Below are 16,315 nucleotides of genomic sequence, written 5' to 3' on the forward strand. Positions count from 1 at the left end.
GCAGACCGCAGCGAGGAGCGTCCAGGGCATGCGGCTCCGCTCGGGGCGGAGGGGTCCGCGACGCCCTGCCCCGATCTTCGGCTCAGGTAGGTTCCTAAGGCCGCCCGGGTCCACTGCGCCGGCGCGCGGAGCGGTGCGCCCTCGAAGGCCGCCCGGACCCACTGCGCCGGCGCGCGGAGCGGTGCGCTCACGAAGGCCGCCCGGACCCACTGCGCCGGCGCGCGGAGCGGTGAGCCCACGAAGGCCGCCCGGACCCACTGCGCCGGCGCGCGGAGCGGTGCGCTCACGAAGGCCGCCCGGACCCACTGCGCCCGCGCGGAGCGGTGCGCTCACAAGGCCGCTCGGGTCCACTGCGCCGGCGCGCGGAGCGGTGCGCTCACGGAGGCCGCTCGGGTCCACTGCGCCGGCGCGCGGAGCGGTGCGCTCACGAAGGCCGCTCGGGTCCACTGCGCCGGCGCGCGGAGCGGTGCATTTCGGGACGTGTGGTTTCCCCGCGGCATTGTGGGAGTCCTGGCGTGCATGCCCGCCGGGCGCCGCAGCCCCCGTGGCTTGGAGCTGTAAGTGGGTGACGTCTGAGTCATCGGGATCCTGACCCGAGTCCCGAGGGCTCTTTGGGGGCGCAGCAGTGTCCGGCGGCCGGCCCCGCGTTCGCGCTTTCTCCAGGATGCCCGCCAGTCGGCTTTCGGCTGCACAGCGCCGGCTCCCCGGGTGGGGACTGGAGGGTGACCGTCGCCACGGCCCCCACTCGCGCGCCTACCTGGCTAGGTCGTCCCGGCGCCGCGAAATCCCTAAACCAGGCGCTGGGATGGCGTGTTCAGGCTGGCACGTGGCCCGGGAAGGGCCCGGAGTTGGTACTGGCCGGACAGTGTTGGTCTCCAAGGGCTTTGGGGGACGAGCGATGCTCCTGACGCCCTGTTCTATGCAAGGGTGGGGGCAGCAGTGGCCGCCCCTGGCCCTCATCGTCGGGTATGAGCGGGTCAGGTGTTGTTCCCTAAGTGTCGGGCCGGGGAGGACCCTGGCCGGGTTACAGAGGAGCTGAGACCCAGGCTGTCTGGCCCAGGGAACCCCGCCTGACCCGGGAGTAGGGCCCAGAGGTCGACCACGTGATGCCCAAAGTTCACCTGGGACCCCCTCCTCCCCTCACCTGCTTCAAATGACCGGGTGAAGGGTTGGGGTGAAAAGGGTGGAGACTGGGAAAGAGAACAGCTTCGGAAAGCTGATACTAAGGACACAGCCTGATTAGTGGCCGGCATAAGTTTACAAAAGAGGGAGAGACCAGCCACCCTGAGACTGCTAGGTGAGCCAAGAAAAAAAGTAGAGTGGATGGTACACTGTCCATATCGCTCTAACTGGTCTAACCAAAATCAGCGGGTAGCTTTTCTGTTTCTCGAGAAATCTGGCAAAGGAAAAGAAGAAAAGGATATTTTTGCAGTAAAAGAAATAGAACCGTTTCTATCTAAGCCATTATGTTTGAGTTTCAAGCTAAGACTGAATAGTTCCAGAGGAAGATTAAAATTTCCTGCACTTACTGAGTTTATGCCTCAAAATTGTCCCCATCTTGTTGGCGGTGGCAGTTCACCTCTCAGATGCCAGCTACCTCCTGTGTCTAATTTTGCATCAGGTGTATATATGGCATCAGAGCAGACAGCCTGCTGGTATTTGTAGCATTCTGTTTTCCTTTGCTGAAGTCTTGCAGTGCTACAAACTGGCTGAGTTGGAGCCTGTAATTAAGGGAGATGGGGAAACGTAATTTGGAGGCCGTGGGTGAGAATGAGCCAACTGATCTGCCCTCTGGTCTCCCACCCTCAGCGCACTCCTACCCCTATTTGCAGGTTGACTTTAAATGTTTCTTCCCTAAAGAGCTTGAATTTTATTACTGTAGGTGTGAAGTTAAGGCAGTTGCCCGTATATTTTTACAGCCCGATTCCGTGACATCAGAGAGAATGGTGACTTCCGAATTCCAGAGTTGCAGAATTGTTCTTTGGATTCTGATTTTTAAAATGAGGACACTTTAGTTCAAAGTTGTGAATGACTTGCCCCAGGTCACATGCCCTGCCATTGGTGCCACCAGGAATAGAGTCCAGATGCAGTTCTCCTGATCTTCTGGTTCTTTATACCGGCCTGCTGTCTTGCAGTGACTGCAATTTGCCCTGGATGCCACTTGTTTAAGTTCTTCAGCTTGGCATGCCCATTAGTGGAAGGAGAGGGGTTTGTCATCACCATATGTATGGTGCTTAGTACTTTCATGTGCTGAGCGTGGTGCTTAGTGTTTATAATCTAGTCTGGAAGGAGAATTTACACATGAGGGAGCTGAGGTTTAAGAGGCTAACTGACTTGTCCAAGGTCACACCACTAGTAAACATAGCACAACAGATCCTCCAATAATGTCGTTTTGTGCAATGTTTCATTATAACATTGATGAGATGTAGGAACTTCACTCTTGCTTATGTTAATTAGCTTCTTGTAAAATTGGTTTCGTTTTATGTCGTTTCGCTTTAAGTCCCACACCCAGCTGACAGTGTTATGTGAGGACTTGCTGTCCCTGTTTGCCAGAGGGCCAGCCCACAGGGTGTTCTTTTCAATTTATTTCCTCCTGTAAGTGTTTTGGACCTATTTGTTGTCCTTGACCTTGGGAGTCAAATCTTCCATCAGTTCATTAGGTATGTAGTGGGGAACAGCCATGCTCACCTACTGTTTATACATAACTCAGTCAAAGGAGTTGTAAAAATAAAGTGTACACAGCCTTAAACATTTATTTTCATTTACAGTGTGGCTAATCCCTGAGATTATTAGAGATTATGCCAAGTGGAAATTCTAGCAACAGGTTGTAACATGCTAGGAACGTACTTAAGTACAGCTTAGAACCTGCTGCTCCTTAAAGACAAGCAGAGCGTTGGTACAGGAAGGTAATGTGCACCTCCAATCCGTCAGCACATTTAAACAGCTTATGGTGTGAATTCCTACTGTTTATTGGACTTTGGAAAAGTCATGGGGGAAACTTGGCACTCTTGTGCCAACACCCAGCTTGTTTTTAAGATATTGTGACCTTGAATAGATGAAGTGTTTTTATTTTTATTGATTTTTAGAGATTAAAGGAGAGAGAGAGAGAGAAACATCAATGTGAGAGCAAAACATTGATCAGCTGCCTCCTACACGCCCCCCACTAGGAGTTGAGCCCACACCCAGGCATGTGCCCTGACCAGGAATCGAACTGGCAGCCCTTCAGTGCATAGGACAATGCCCAACCGAGTCTCACCAGCCAGGGCTGAACTTTCTATATTTTGATACTTTTGTAAGTGAAAGTTTTTATAAAACATTTTCCCCGGAGTTCTGAAGTCCTGTGAAACTTTCTGCTGTTTTCTTCATTTTATTTGTAAGTATGTTTAAAGTAAAGCATCCCTGTGACTTTTGAGTGTAGAGCTCTCTGCTTATATCAGGATAAGACTGGAGCCAGACTGGAGGGGTCGAATCCCAGTTCTCTGCTGTGTGACCCTGGGCCTGTTACCTAAACGCTCTGTTTCCTGGTCTCTGAAGTGGAGACAGAACCATTCCTCACTGTGGAAAGACTAAACCAGTGAATGCATCTGATGCCCTTCAGCCTAGCTGGACGCCACCGAGTGAAGCCATGGTTATTATGCCGTCAGCCTCCAAATTTCAGAAACAGTGGGGGCCCTGAGCCCATCGAGTTGATGCCCCTTTTCTTCATTTATAGACAGGCCCAAGGCCCCAAGAGGGAAGTCACCAGAGTGTGTTGTTTCTTCATCCAGAACTCAGGTCTTCTGACTCTTAGGGTATGTGTCACAGTCTCAAAATAGTGACAGACGGGACCTCAGAGCAAATCCTGTGCTCCAGCTGTGTCCCTGCCTCGTCAGTCCTGCCTCACCTTCCCCGGTCTCCCTCACATTGAGACGAGTTCTAGATAGGAACTGCTTTCTTGGGACAACTTTCCCCCTATCATTTAGTCCCTTCCAGATGTTTTTTGAAAACCTGGATTTGCTTAATTAACACTCGGGACCTGAGCAGCAGTCTCATCTGCGGAGCAGCTCTGGTGCAGCCACGAGGTGGGGGAGGGACTGACGAGGACCTGGGCCCGGATGTCCCCAGGTGACTGGAATGGGAGCACGTATCCCCTTCAGGGCAGCTCTGCCCCCTCTGCTTGGGGCTGTGTTCCCGTCCCTGGCAGAGGGCAGCCGAGCTCTTTCTGCTCAACAAGAGCCGAGCCGTCTCAGCTTTGACCGCGGCCACCTGCTCTGGGTCACCTTGTTGGGAACACTTGAGCCTCCTCTGCGGAGCTTGGCCTTGGCTCATGTGCCCTCTCTCTTCATCAGAGAAGTCTCCCTAAGGCGTCTGCTCTGGAAACTCCAGCTGACCGGTGTCCTCTCTTCCCCTGCAGACCAGCGAGGCCTGACTCCCATCTCCTCATGAGCTTGTCGGGATCTGCGCTGCCCGGGAGCGACTTCGCAGTTGGTCCAGCATGAACTGGGAGGTGACTGGTTGTAAATACTGGGGGCTCGGGTTTTTTCTTTCTCCTGATTGTAAAAATTCAGAATAAGAAAAAGTAGATTCAAACAGGCATCATCATAATAGTTAATTTTTATTTTAAGTTAAAACATACAAGTGCGCTCACGCTCACCAGATGTGTGGGAGAGGCCGGGCTTCTCCGAGGTGCCCGCTGACCAGGTCTGCTCACCTCATCGTCTGCGAAGCCCACGCCTTCGAAGTCACTTAGGTTCACATCTTGGTTTCTTTCCAGTGGACTGAGCTCTCACGAAGCTGTCTGCACACAGAATCTTTCCAGATGTTTATGCTCTTCTTCCCTAATGTTTGTTTGTGTTGCCAACAAGTGTGGGTTCTTTCCCAACCCTTGGTTTTCATGGACATGGTCTTACAGAGCCATATTTCATCAGTGTGTTCAAGTAAATTATCCACCATGACGTCAAGGACAGCAAGCCTGGCCGGGAGTGGACAGGACCGGGCCCTGTAAGACAGATTGGGCTGCCGGGAGGACGTTCAAGGGTAGCGCGGAGGAGCCTGCTGGCCAGGTGTCTGCAGGAAAGGAGTGGCCCTGTCCCGTGAGAGCCCGGAGCAGTGGGGTTAGCCGGAGGTTGGTAGCAGCACAGCCACTAAAAACAATGTTATTGTAGATACTTTGAAAAGTAGAAATCGTGCGTCGTCATACCATCCAGAGAGGTACTATGCACAATTTTGGTAGATTTTCACCAAATATGTAAACGTATGTATTTTTTCCAATTATTATTAGCATTTTCTTGTTTGAAACATCCCCTAGGTTTCTATTGCAAGAAGGTCTGGGAGGGTCTGGAAGCAGGATCGGGGAGCTGGGAGAGTACAGACCCCCTGCTTCCCAGCTGCTTGGAGCATGGGGCCGGGGGCTGCAGAAGGGCCGTTGGGACTGTCCTCCAGGAAGAGCCTGGGCACAGTTGAGGAGACAGAGTGGATTCCGTGACGAGGTGGACATGTGGGAATGTTTGTTTCGCGGGACCGGGTCCAGAGCTCACGGGGAGGCTGGGAGGGAGATGAGGCAGCACGAGGATGGAGGGAAGCAGCAGAGAGCAGGTGGGCTGCGGCCCAGGGACACCAGCAGCGCTGTGGCCTCCTCCTGGGAGCTCTCCTGGCCTGGGGGTTGGGCTTGGTTGAAACCATCTGTGTGGCGCTGGCCCGTCCCAGCGATGGTGTGGAAGGTGTGGCCGTTTGCCTCCTTTAAGGCTTGACGCCTGGAGGGTTCACGTGAGGGCTTTGTTAGAGATCAGAGGCGCTCCACCGGATGAAGGCCAGTGCCTGAGGCAGGAACGGAGCCCTGCGACCTTCGCTTTGGCCCTGGTGGTCCCCTTGGCCCTGCTGCCGCCCCTGGGGGTCCCCTGGACCTCGCTGACGCCCCTGGTGGTCCCCTGGACCCCGCTGACGCCCCTGGTGGTCCCCTGAACCCCGCTGACGCCCCTGGTGGTCCCCTCGGCCCTGCTGCCGCCCCTGGGGGTCCCCTGGACCTCGCTGACGCCCCTGGTGGTCCCCTGGACCCCGCTGACGCCCCTGGTGGTCCCCTGGACCCCGCTGACGCCCCTGGTGGTCCCCTCGGCCCTGCTGCCGCCCCTGGGGGTCCCCTTGGCCCCGCTGCCGCCCCTGGGGGTCCCCTCCACCCCGCTGCTGCCCCTCTGCCCTCAGTCCCGACACTTGCCTCCTGCCACGCCTCTCTGGAACCTTCCAGAAGAGAGTGAACACGGAAGCCCTTACCTGTTCTGCTTGTGGTGGTTCCTTCAGGGTCCCAGCCCCGGGTCTGGAGCGTACTGTTCTCAGCCGAGGTTTTACCAAGTAGTTGCAGGTCAACTTGAGTTAAAATTTTAGAGGGAGAAATAAATGTATTCCCCGTAGTAGGATCTCATTATTGCATTTAAATATAATAAGTGATGTTTGGTGGTTTAACCCAATGATTTAATTGGAATGATTCCTACCTAGTCCGCTAGAACATTCATTACTCCACAAAAGTGTCTCTTCATTTTATTTGGGAAGGAATTTTTAATCACACTAAATGCTTACGTCATTCAGATCATACTAATTTTGTTTGCAAAACTAGTATAGGAGCCTGGCCGGTGTGGCTCAGTGGTTGAGCATCGACCCATGCACTAGGAGGTTGCTGGTTTGATTCCCGGTCAGGGCACATGCCCAGGTTGTGGGCCCGATCCCCAATGGGGGCATGCAGGAGGCGGCCAGTCGATGTTCCCTCTCATCGATGTTTCTGTCTCTCTCTTCCTCTCCCTTCCTCTCTCTCTCAAATCAATAAAGAAAAAAATAAAATAAAAAACTAGTATAGGATTTGCTTTGAGATACTGTTAGTCTGTATAGAATCTTATAATCAAAGAGTGATTCAAACCCATAGTTATTCCCAGATTCCATGCTAGCCAATGCACTAAGACTCCCCCCCAGCAGGAAATTACAGGGACAGGAAATAAGTGCCTAATACAATTTTGAGTCGTGTCGTATTACAGTGTTTTTGTATTTACTTTGTCTGCAAGTGCAGTGCTAATGCGTGGGGGCCCAAGAGGAGATCTTGGTGTGCTACAGCTGGAGCATCAGAAGGTCTGGCCCGGCCTCCCTTCGAAGGCGAAGAGGCAGAAGCTCAGAACAGTCAGGGGACCCCAGGCAGAGGCGGTCAGTGGCCGAGCAGAGCTGTCCCCTGGCTCTGGCTCCTTGCACTGGACCACGCCACTGCCTCCGAAGCAGGGCGCCTGGGCAGTCAGGTGGGAAAGACCAGGGTTACAGCTCCGCAGCCACTGGCGGGCCTGCCCCTGAAGCCAGAAGCAAGGGGCATCGGACGGGCAGAGCTCACGCAAGCTTGCCTCGACATGGGACAGGACCTTGTCTGTCCTGGCCTCGTGGCTGTCATGTAGTAGTTGCAGGGGAAACATTTGATGAAGGAACGGACGGTTCTTATCGACGTCAAACGCTGGAACGGCTGCTTTCTTCTCGCAGGTTCTTGACCGCGTGCCCCTGCTGCTGTACATCTTGGCGGCGAAAACATTGATTCTCTGCCTGGCGTTTGCCGGAGCCAAAATATACCAAAGGAAAAGATTGGAAGCAAGACGGCAACAACTGGAAGCTGAAAAGAAGAAGCAGTCGGAGAAGAAAGATAACTGAAGGGAAGCCAAAGGTGCTGGGACTCTGTAAGTTGACATAGAGGGTCAGGGCGGCCGGCTCTGGGGAGTGGGGTGCAGGGCCTGACCCTCGCACCCCGTGCTGCTGAGCTGGGAGCACATGATTAGCTCACACTACCTGCATGGTTCTTCATTGGGAGCAGTGGTGCTTGATGGCTAGGGGGTTACAGGGCACAGAATTTGGAGGAGCACACTTACTAGAAACACCTACTGTTGCACATAAAATTGCAGATGTGGGTGGTGAGGAGGTGGGTCACAGGCCATTTGAAACCCCCACCTGTACCTCAGATTAAGAGACCCTGCTGTCTATCTTCAGGGTAAAGTCTGACTTCTAGGTGGGGCATAGGAATCCCTTTCAGTGTGTCCTTAACCCAGGACACATTTGCCCCTCTGCTGCCACTCCCCGGATCCCTACCAGCCGTTCTTGACCACATGCCCCTCCCTCGGCCTTTGCTTGTTAGTCTCCTGGCCAGAGGGCCCTTCCAGAGGACCTCCTACCAGGCACGAAGTCTTAGGCATCGTCATAGCCCGGCGCCTGTCACACTGCACACATGCCCAGCGCCTGTATGGTGCACACAGGAGGTGCCCGGCGCCCGTCATTGCACACGGGGTGCCCGGCCCCCGTCACTGCACACAGGAGGTGCCCAGAGCACGTGTGCTGAGTTGAGTGATCAGAAAGTTGTTCTTCAACCCCATTACAGGCTGAACGTGTGACGAGGAGCAGCTCCCCTCATTCTGGCTGCTGGTCCAGTTTCTTCATCGATCAAGCCGAGCTCTGTGCTTCTGTAAGAATTAGAGGGCTCAGCTGTGGTGGCAGGGGATTCCAGGACAGTGGTGGCCGGTGACCAGAGCTGCCCGACCGGGGGCTTGTTACAACGCAGATTCCTGGGCTCCAGCCAGCAAGCTATGTCATTAGTCTGCGGTGGTCTGGGCGTTGGTTCTGAGAGCCGTGACCCTCCCGGCGCGGGGGACTGCAGAGCCCAGGGCCCTGGCCCCCGAGGCCCCGCGCTTCTGCCGACATGCGTTCTCTGACGGCATTCTCGGACTGTTGAGGGTGAGCGCACGCTTGTTAACAACAGTTGCGACACTGCGTGGTTACCGCGTGCTAGCGCTTTGCTGAGCATCTCACACCCGGCGGTGCTGTTCCTGCTCCTGACAGACCCCCGAGATCCATTCAGACAACAGATGGCTCCGCTGCGCGTGGTGAAGGTGCAACCTGTGAGGGCTTTGGGCCTCGCCCGGCACGGGCACGGGGCGCTGGCATGGCCCAGGTGGAGAGCTCCGGCCCATCTCAGCCGGCACTCACTGCCCTCGGAGCTGCAGGCCTGTGCCAGGCACGGCAGGGCTGTCATGGAAACTCACCTTTGTAGAGAGATGTTTCATCGGCTGAAACAGGACTAGCAGTGGGTGGGGAAGAGGGAGCACACCCACATTCAAGGAGGGAGGCTGTTTACCCAGGAACGTTGAGTGAGTTGTGGAAACTTGTGATCACACACACTCCTCCCTCCCGGGAAGACCAGAGGCTGCTCCGCGGGGGGTGGGGTGGGGGGGTGCTGACAGCTCAGAGCTGGGGTGGGTCCCCTCCCAGCCTGGTTTTAACAGAAGGGATTTTTCGACGGAAGGGTAATTGTGCTGAAGGTACAGGGACATGGTCCCTTTTCTGAGAAGGAAGGTGCCTTCGTTAACATGAGCTTCAGTGGAGTCGGGTCCGAGGGCTGGATGCTCGCCTCTCAGACGGCTCCTGCTCACCTGCGTCGTCTTCCCGAGACTTCACGTGCACGTCTGCTCCAGCGGACTCCAGCCGAGCAGGAAGAGGAGACTCCTGCTTGCTGAGTGGTGTCAGGACAAATCCCAGCTGTAGCTTTAGCTTTATGTGATCTGTTACGTGCTTTTAAAACAACCAGTCTTTTCTTTAATAAAATACCTTTGAAAGGACGTCTCTGGTCTCTGGAATATGCCAGTGGAGTGTGTGTGTGTGTGTGTGTGTCTCACGCACACACCCTGTACTGTGACAGCACGGGGTTCTGCAAACCCACACCCCATGGCAGGTGCCACCACCGCCCCCAGAGGGCTGAGCTGGGCTGTGGCAGAGGCTTGGGGAGGGAGCCCCGGCTGCTCACCCTCACCCCCCCCTCCACCCGCTGACCCACCCTCCCTACACTCTTCCTCTTCCTCCTCCCACGGCCTTTCCCTGTCTCTACCCAGGTGGGAGGCTGTGCTCTGGGAGGGGGGGTGTGCAGGGGCTGATTCCAAAGCCAGTTTGGACAAAGAAGTGACTGAGGAGGGAACAGTGGGACAGGAGTAGACATGGGTCCCTGGGCTCGTGATGACCATGGACTGTCATTAGCCCTGAACTGCCACTTCGTGGAGGTGGGGGGTCCTTCTGTTCAGAGCTCTGGGGTTAGGTCTCTGCCCCTCACATTCTGACCTAGCACCACCTGCTTGCATCGGTTGTGTGCAAGGGCTCGTCTGACGGAGGTCCAGTGTGCACACTGGTATTCGTAAAGCAGCGAGGTGGAAGGAGAGTGCTCGCCTGGTGGGCAGCAGCCCCGGCTGGACCTTCCTCGGTGGGCAAGGCAGGGCGGCAGCCTCCAGCCCCATGGGCCCACTCCCCTCGGGGCTCTCCAGGGCAGTGCCTGCCGTCATCTCGGGGTCACGAAGGCCCACAGAAGGGAGTGGGGATGTAGCCATTGACGGCGAGGGCCACGGAGGGTGGGTCTCCCATCAGCCAACCGTGGAAGGAGAACAGCGCCACTGACCACATGGATCTGTTCGGGCACCTGTCCACACATGCAGGGTTGCTGTCATCGCCCGCCGTTCATTCCACAGCCCACGACACTCGGCGGCTCCTGTGGAGATTCGCGCAGTACTCACGAGTCCACCCACCGGAGTATTTCCTTCCTAACTCCTTGCGGATGGTCTTAAAGGCCCAGAACTGTGTCCTTGGCTTCAGCTGTGTCTGTTCTGGGGCCTGGTGATAAAAGAGGGGTTTCCCTCAAAGAGCAAGAAGGAAATGGCGTCAGCGGTGTGAGGCCTAAATGTGGACACGCGGCAGGAGCGCCACGATCCCGGGGCGCAGGTCAGCGCCCTCAACCCTCACTGGTGGTTCGTTCGCTGGGCCTCGGGGACGGAAGCAAAGTAACGTGACCAGAGCTAAGCAGCTGGAAAGGAGATTCCAGCTGTCATCGGACCCCAGGGCGAGGGCACCTCCCACTCCTCTGCTGGGACTGTCCAAGCGCCATTCTCCTCCAGTGTGAGCGCCTGACGCAGCTACGGCACACCGACGTGTCCCTCCCGCAGCTACGGCGCACCAACGTGCCCCTCCCGCAGCTACCCTTTGGATCGTCTGCTGCAGGGACGTTCTCTTCCCCTACCCTTGTCACGGTTAAACACGGCCACGGAAGAACTGAACCCTAAACACGTGGTAGTAGACGGTTTGCTGTTCAAACAACAGCTCTGTGGGTTTATCCGATCACCCACAAACCTCCTTTCTTGCTCACTGCACAGGCGCGTCTGCAGGAGGCCTGCCTCCCGCTCTGCCGGTGCGGAGTCGTTTCTGTGCTGCTGTCCCGGTGGCCGTGGCAGTTTGGCCAGAGTCGGTCTGGTTCGATGTCAGGCGGGCCTCACCCACGTGAAGAGAAAGGGCTTCGAGAGCCGAGCCGCACACGGTGGGGAGGCCTCTGGGAGTTTGTTCCTCGTCTGAAATGGGGCGGTGGTGGGCCCTCCCCGACGGCTGTTAGGGTTGGACAAGCCGCTCAGAGTAGACGCAGCGTGGACGATGGCTCTGGGCGTGGGTCCGCGTCTCTGCCTCGGTTTACCCCGTCTGAGAAGTGCAGATGGAAGCAGTTCCTGCATCACAGATGGTGAGGATCAAACGGGAGCATGTGTAGCTGCGCGTACAGCCCCTGATGGACTTGTTTCCAGGGTGACAGCCGGTAGGGGGTACACTGTGGTCGGCTGAATACCGGCTCCAAACATGCTAACCCCTGGGACCCGTGAACGTACCTTCCAGGGAAAAGGGCTCTTTGCAGATGTGATTAAGGATTTTGAGGTGAGGGGGTGATTTTGGATTGTCTAGGGGAGGTGTCTGAACACAATGGCAAAGGTGCCCCTGTGAGGGAGGAAGAGGGAGATTTACACAGAGGAGGAGGAGGCCACGTGGCCAAGGAGACATTGCTCCGAGGCTGCCACAAGCCACGGAACGTGGCGGCCACTGGGAGCTGGAAGAGGCGGGACGGATTATCCAAGAGCCTCGGGAGGGAGCGTGGCCCCGCAGGCACTGATTTTGACTCAGTGAAACTGATCTCAGACATCAGGCCTCTAGAACTGGGCGAGAATCTTTCTGTTGTTTAGGCCACGGGGTGTGTGGCCCCAGGACACCACAGTGCTGGTTGGTGGCCGTCAAGTGGGATGGGCAACTACTAAACTGCCCGGGCCCCTGGTTCCGCGTGGTTGGCTTTGCAGGCGTGTGTCACCCCCAGATAACGCGTGATGACGGAAGGCCACACAGGGTCACCACGGAGTGTCAGATAGCATGGGACCTGTTTTGACCCGACACAGTGCTGCCTAATGACCCAGGGCTTCGGGAGGGACGCAGGGCAGGAAGACACGCGGGGTCCCTGGCGTCTGTGCCTGGCTGCCAGGAACCCGGCCCCAGGCCCGCACGTCGTGGGTCTTCAGGGCCTGGGTAGGCGTGCTCACAGGTTGCTTTGGACACACGCAGTATGACTACCTCTGCTGTGTAAGTACTGTCTGAACACGTATAAACAAGAGTGAACTTGCCCTGGCTGGGTGGCTCAGTTGTCCCACACAACGAAAGGTCACCAGTTAGATTCCTAGTCAGAGCACGTCCCCAGGTTGCAGGTTCAATCCCCCACTGGGGTGCATACGGGAGGTAGCCGATTGATGTCTGTCTCTCTCTCTCCTCCGCCCCCGCCTTCCTCCCTTTCTAAAACCGGTAAGAAAGTATATATATAAATCTATATTTAAAGGAATGAACTTTGTAGTTACTAAAAGGCAGGGCTTTTTCTAGACAAGTGGAAAGCACCACCCTAAATCCTTACAGCCTACGTGAGCAGCAGCCCCGACGTGGACAGGGAGCTGCTGTGGCAGCCTCAGGGGGACCCGGTGACCTGCCGGGGGGTCCTTGGAGTCAGGGTGGGACATGGACTGCCTGAGTGGGCTCTGCAGACCCCGGTCACGCCCCCTTGGACCCTCCAAGTCCCACCCGAAGCACTCATTCATAGCTTTCGGGCCCCTGACTGGGGCCGCCAGCTTGCCCTGCGGTGCCTGGACGGGGTTCCCCTCCTTGGCTGCTGCTCCCCCTGGCCACCGTGCTTTCAGAAGCGGGGGGCAAGGAGCCTGTTGGGCCCCCGTCTGGACACCCCTTCAGCTGGCGTGCTGGCTCCCTGTGGATTGTTTGGGGGTCTGAAACTGGTTGGCACGCTACTTAATTTCAACTTTGGGGGGCCCTGCACATTTGGGGGGTCTCTTTTTCTGGAGACCTAAATTTCAACCACACTATCTTCAGCTTCGCTCACCTTGCTCCCCACCGGCTCCTTTTAGCGGAGTGGCCCCAACCCACCGCTGACCTAGCCCTCGAGTCACCTTAACCAGGCGGAGTCAGGACCCCTCATTTCCAAGAAGCTTTAATGAGCTTGAAGCGCTTTGCCCGCACCCGTAGGAGTCTCGGTCCTCACGGCGCTGTCGGGGTGCTGTCGGGGTGCCGTCGGGGTGCCTGTGGCCACAGCAGTCCGGGTCGAGCCCCCACGAGCCGGGCGGTAGCGACCATGTTTGCAGCACAGTCTCACTGCACGTCGGAGGACTCGCCCTTAAGAAAACTTACCCAGATAGTAGTTTTCCCATCTCCGCACTTTGTTAATGAGCATTCTCCACTTGCTTGGGTTTATCCTTCCCACCCCTCTGCTAATTAAGTCGCTGAACAGCACGAACTGGTAAGAGGAGATGCTGTCGATGGACTGCAGAGAGAACTCCTTCCGGTTGTTGATGATGAACCACTTCAGAGAAGACCAGGCTAAGTCTAGAGGGTTCAGGTAGCTGTACAGGGAAGGCAGGGGCAGCAGCTCATGGCCGCGGGACTTGGCCACCTCCGGGCAACAGGCGATGCTCGTTAAGTTAACGGCCGAGGGGACGTGGGCCCCGGCCTCCGGCTCCTTGTCCTCTGGCTTCATGTTCTCCGGCGGCCTTCTGTCCTTGACCACGATGGCACACTTCCCGTAGGCCTTCTTCACCACGTCGCAGAACTCAAGGAAGAGGCTGCCCTCTGGTCTGATGCTTAGCTCGTCCCTCAGGAATATCCGGTATCGCCACGGCACCCATCCGTGACTGCCACCGGCGTGCACGACACACCAGGTGGGGCCTGGCGGGAGATGCCCACCACCGAACTCTTCCCCAGTTACCAGATTCTCAGGGATGTCCGTTTCCCCAAGATACACGGTCTTGAAGCCGTCGTACTGCAGCGTCCTCAGAGCTGTCAGATACTGGAGGCACCGCTGCCTCCTGGTGCCATCAGACGGGCCTCTGAGGATGATGTTCCTCAGGAGAGGGGGTGCCAGGTGAGGCATGCTGACTCCTCTGTTGAAGGGCTGCCACGTCTCCACGGGCGGAGCTCTGGCCAGGGTGGTGACCTCACAGAGGGCCTTGTTACTGCCGGGCCGTCCCCGGACGTGCGAACATCACGGAACACGTGCGCAGAACCGCTCCTTCGCGCTTGTATGACCTGGGAGAGACGTCATCCCTGTGAAATGCACCTGGGACAGTGCGTCGCCATAGGTGTGGGACAGGGACGGGCAACTGGATTAGTTTGCTAGGGCTGCCGTAACAGTGGCACAGGCTGCCCGACTGAAAAGACAGACACTCGCTTTCTCACAGTTCGGGGGGTGGAGTCCAGGGTCGAGGTGTCGGCCCGCCTGGTTTCTCCTCCCTCGGCTTGCAGGGCGAGCCTTCTCTCTGTCCGCACGTGGTCCTTCGTGTGGGTCCATGTTCCTGTCCTGATGTCTCCTCTTTAGAAGGGCACAGGCCTGGGAGGGGCCGGGTGGAATCCCGGAGCCTAAGGGGAACCAGCAGGGGGGACCCAGTGCCCAGCCAGCAGCCACCCCTGCAGAGGACATCCCGGGAGAGGCCTGGCCAACCTGGGCAGGACCGGGAAGCAGCCTGCTCTGGCACAGGGGCCTGGACTGGAGCCAACCCCTGCACCCGGACGGCCAGAACCTCAGAGCCCCTTCCCTTCCCGCCCTCCCTCGGTGCCGCCCGGTGTTCCCCCTCGGATGCGGGTTCCAGGGGGCTCCTGCGGGCCTGAGAGAGAACAGGCTCCTCCAGTCACCTCCCACCCAGAGATTTGAGAGGGTGATGGAGGGGCCGCCAGGGGGCGGTGTGGATATGTCTCCATGTGACAGGGCCAAACCTCAACTGGTGCTCAGGTCGGGAGACAGAGCCCTGCCAGCCCGGAAGGCACCCTCCCACCTTCCCGGCGACAGCCTTCTCTCTCAGATGGGCTGTCCATCTGTCTGTCTGTCTGTCTAGAGACACTGCAGTACTTCTTTCCCCACTGCCCGGGTAGCTGACAGTCCACGGCACAACACGGTGGCACGTCTCATTCATTCGAAGGTGGAAGGGCAGGAATCTCAACTCAGGAAGCACCGCTGCGGGGCTGTTGGACGTCTTCTGCCAGCAGAAACCATGCTCGCCAGAGAAAAGAGGGGCTCTGCGGACTGGTCGCACCCCACCCCAAATAAAACTACAGCAGTTGCCACACGTGTAAATAGGTGTATACGTGTGCTCGTTGGGGTTTTATTCCCCAAGTGCAGTCATGTGGGAAACATCAGCGTTGTTTATTTAAGTCCCTCACCCCGGACTCGGGCATGTTGGGCTCCTCCTCCCACGCCCCGGCCAGGGCCCCGAGCCACCTTCACCCTGGCATTGTGGGTGCCCAGGTCCAGTCCTGTGGCCCGATCACCTGGGCACTGGACTTGCTGGAGCTGAGAAAGTCTGGGCCAGGATCAGCCCACCTAGGTCTGCCCCTAAGTCTGCCACGGGGCCCGGTCTCCGGACGCCTGCAGGGAGTGGCCGTGTGGCCCTAGACCTGGGGACAGCTCTGCCCCATCTCTCCCCTCGGTGGCCCTGCCCTCCCACCCCTGCCGGACAAGTAGCACAGTCTCCCCTCACACAGGGAGGGCCCATCACGCGGGGTCCCAGAGCCCCTGCTCTGTCAGCAAGGGGGGGTGACCATGTGTCTGAGGACCCGTGCTGGGCAGGCGCGGGCCCCTGCGCACCAGCATCCTGCCTGACCCTCACCTCGCCTGGAGCCGGATGGGTCAGTGCCACCTCGGCACAGGCGGCGCAGGAAGAGGACCGGCGTGTCCTCTCCTTGCCCAAGAGGAGTCCCCGTCCCCTCTCCCTTTCTACAGAAAGGACCCTTGAAAAAAAGTCTAATGAACTTTCTAGAGCTAAGGAGAACTGACTGGGACCGAGGGGGCTTCCTCACATTGCTGGACACCCCCACCTTCCCAAGCTCCTTCCCCCTCCCTGCGTGTGAATGAGAGCTTGGACCAGGGAAGGGGGAGGTTTATCCGCCCCAAACTGGATCTTGTTCCTTCATGTGTGTGAATGTGGCTGTAAGAGAGAGAGGGGGG

The 16,315-nt window shown here is 57.3% G+C and overlaps 2 protein-coding genes across 3 annotated transcripts; one reads left to right on the top strand and one right to left on the bottom strand.

Annotated features, from left to right (window-relative positions):
• Positions 1–481: 481 nt before the first annotated feature.
• Positions 482–9,589, top strand: SMIM11A (small integral membrane protein 11A). 2 transcript variants are annotated; one of them, XM_036243788.1, is made up of 5 exons: positions 505–557; positions 3,713–3,791; positions 4,394–4,486; positions 7,483–7,673; positions 8,366–9,589. In XM_036243788.1, exons 3-4 carry the CDS (start codon positions 4,475–4,477, stop codon positions 7,645–7,647), a joined length of 177 nt encoding a protein of 58 aa, XP_036099681.1. In that variant the 5' UTR covers positions 505–557; positions 3,713–3,791; positions 4,394–4,474; the 3' UTR covers positions 7,648–7,673; positions 8,366–9,589. The 2 variants fall into 2 exon arrangements, with proteins under 2 accessions (XP_036099680.1, XP_036099681.1); XM_036243787.1 differs by lacking the exon at positions 3,713–3,791 and having other exon boundaries at positions 482–557.
• Positions 9,590–13,495: 3,906 nt separating this feature from the next.
• Positions 13,496–14,248, bottom strand: FAM243A (family with sequence similarity 243 member A). Its single transcript, XM_036242277.1, has one exon. The coding sequence runs from the start codon at positions 14,246–14,248 to the stop codon at positions 13,496–13,498; it is 753 nt and encodes a 250-aa protein (XP_036098170.1).
• Positions 14,249–16,315: the final 2,067 nt, after the last annotated feature.

This window comes from Molossus molossus, unplaced genomic scaffold, assembly GCF_014108415.1.
Source record: "Molossus molossus isolate mMolMol1 unplaced genomic scaffold, mMolMol1.p scaffold_m16_p_5, whole genome shotgun sequence".
NCBI classification, from domain to species: Eukaryota; Metazoa; Chordata; class Mammalia; order Chiroptera; family Molossidae; genus Molossus; species Molossus molossus.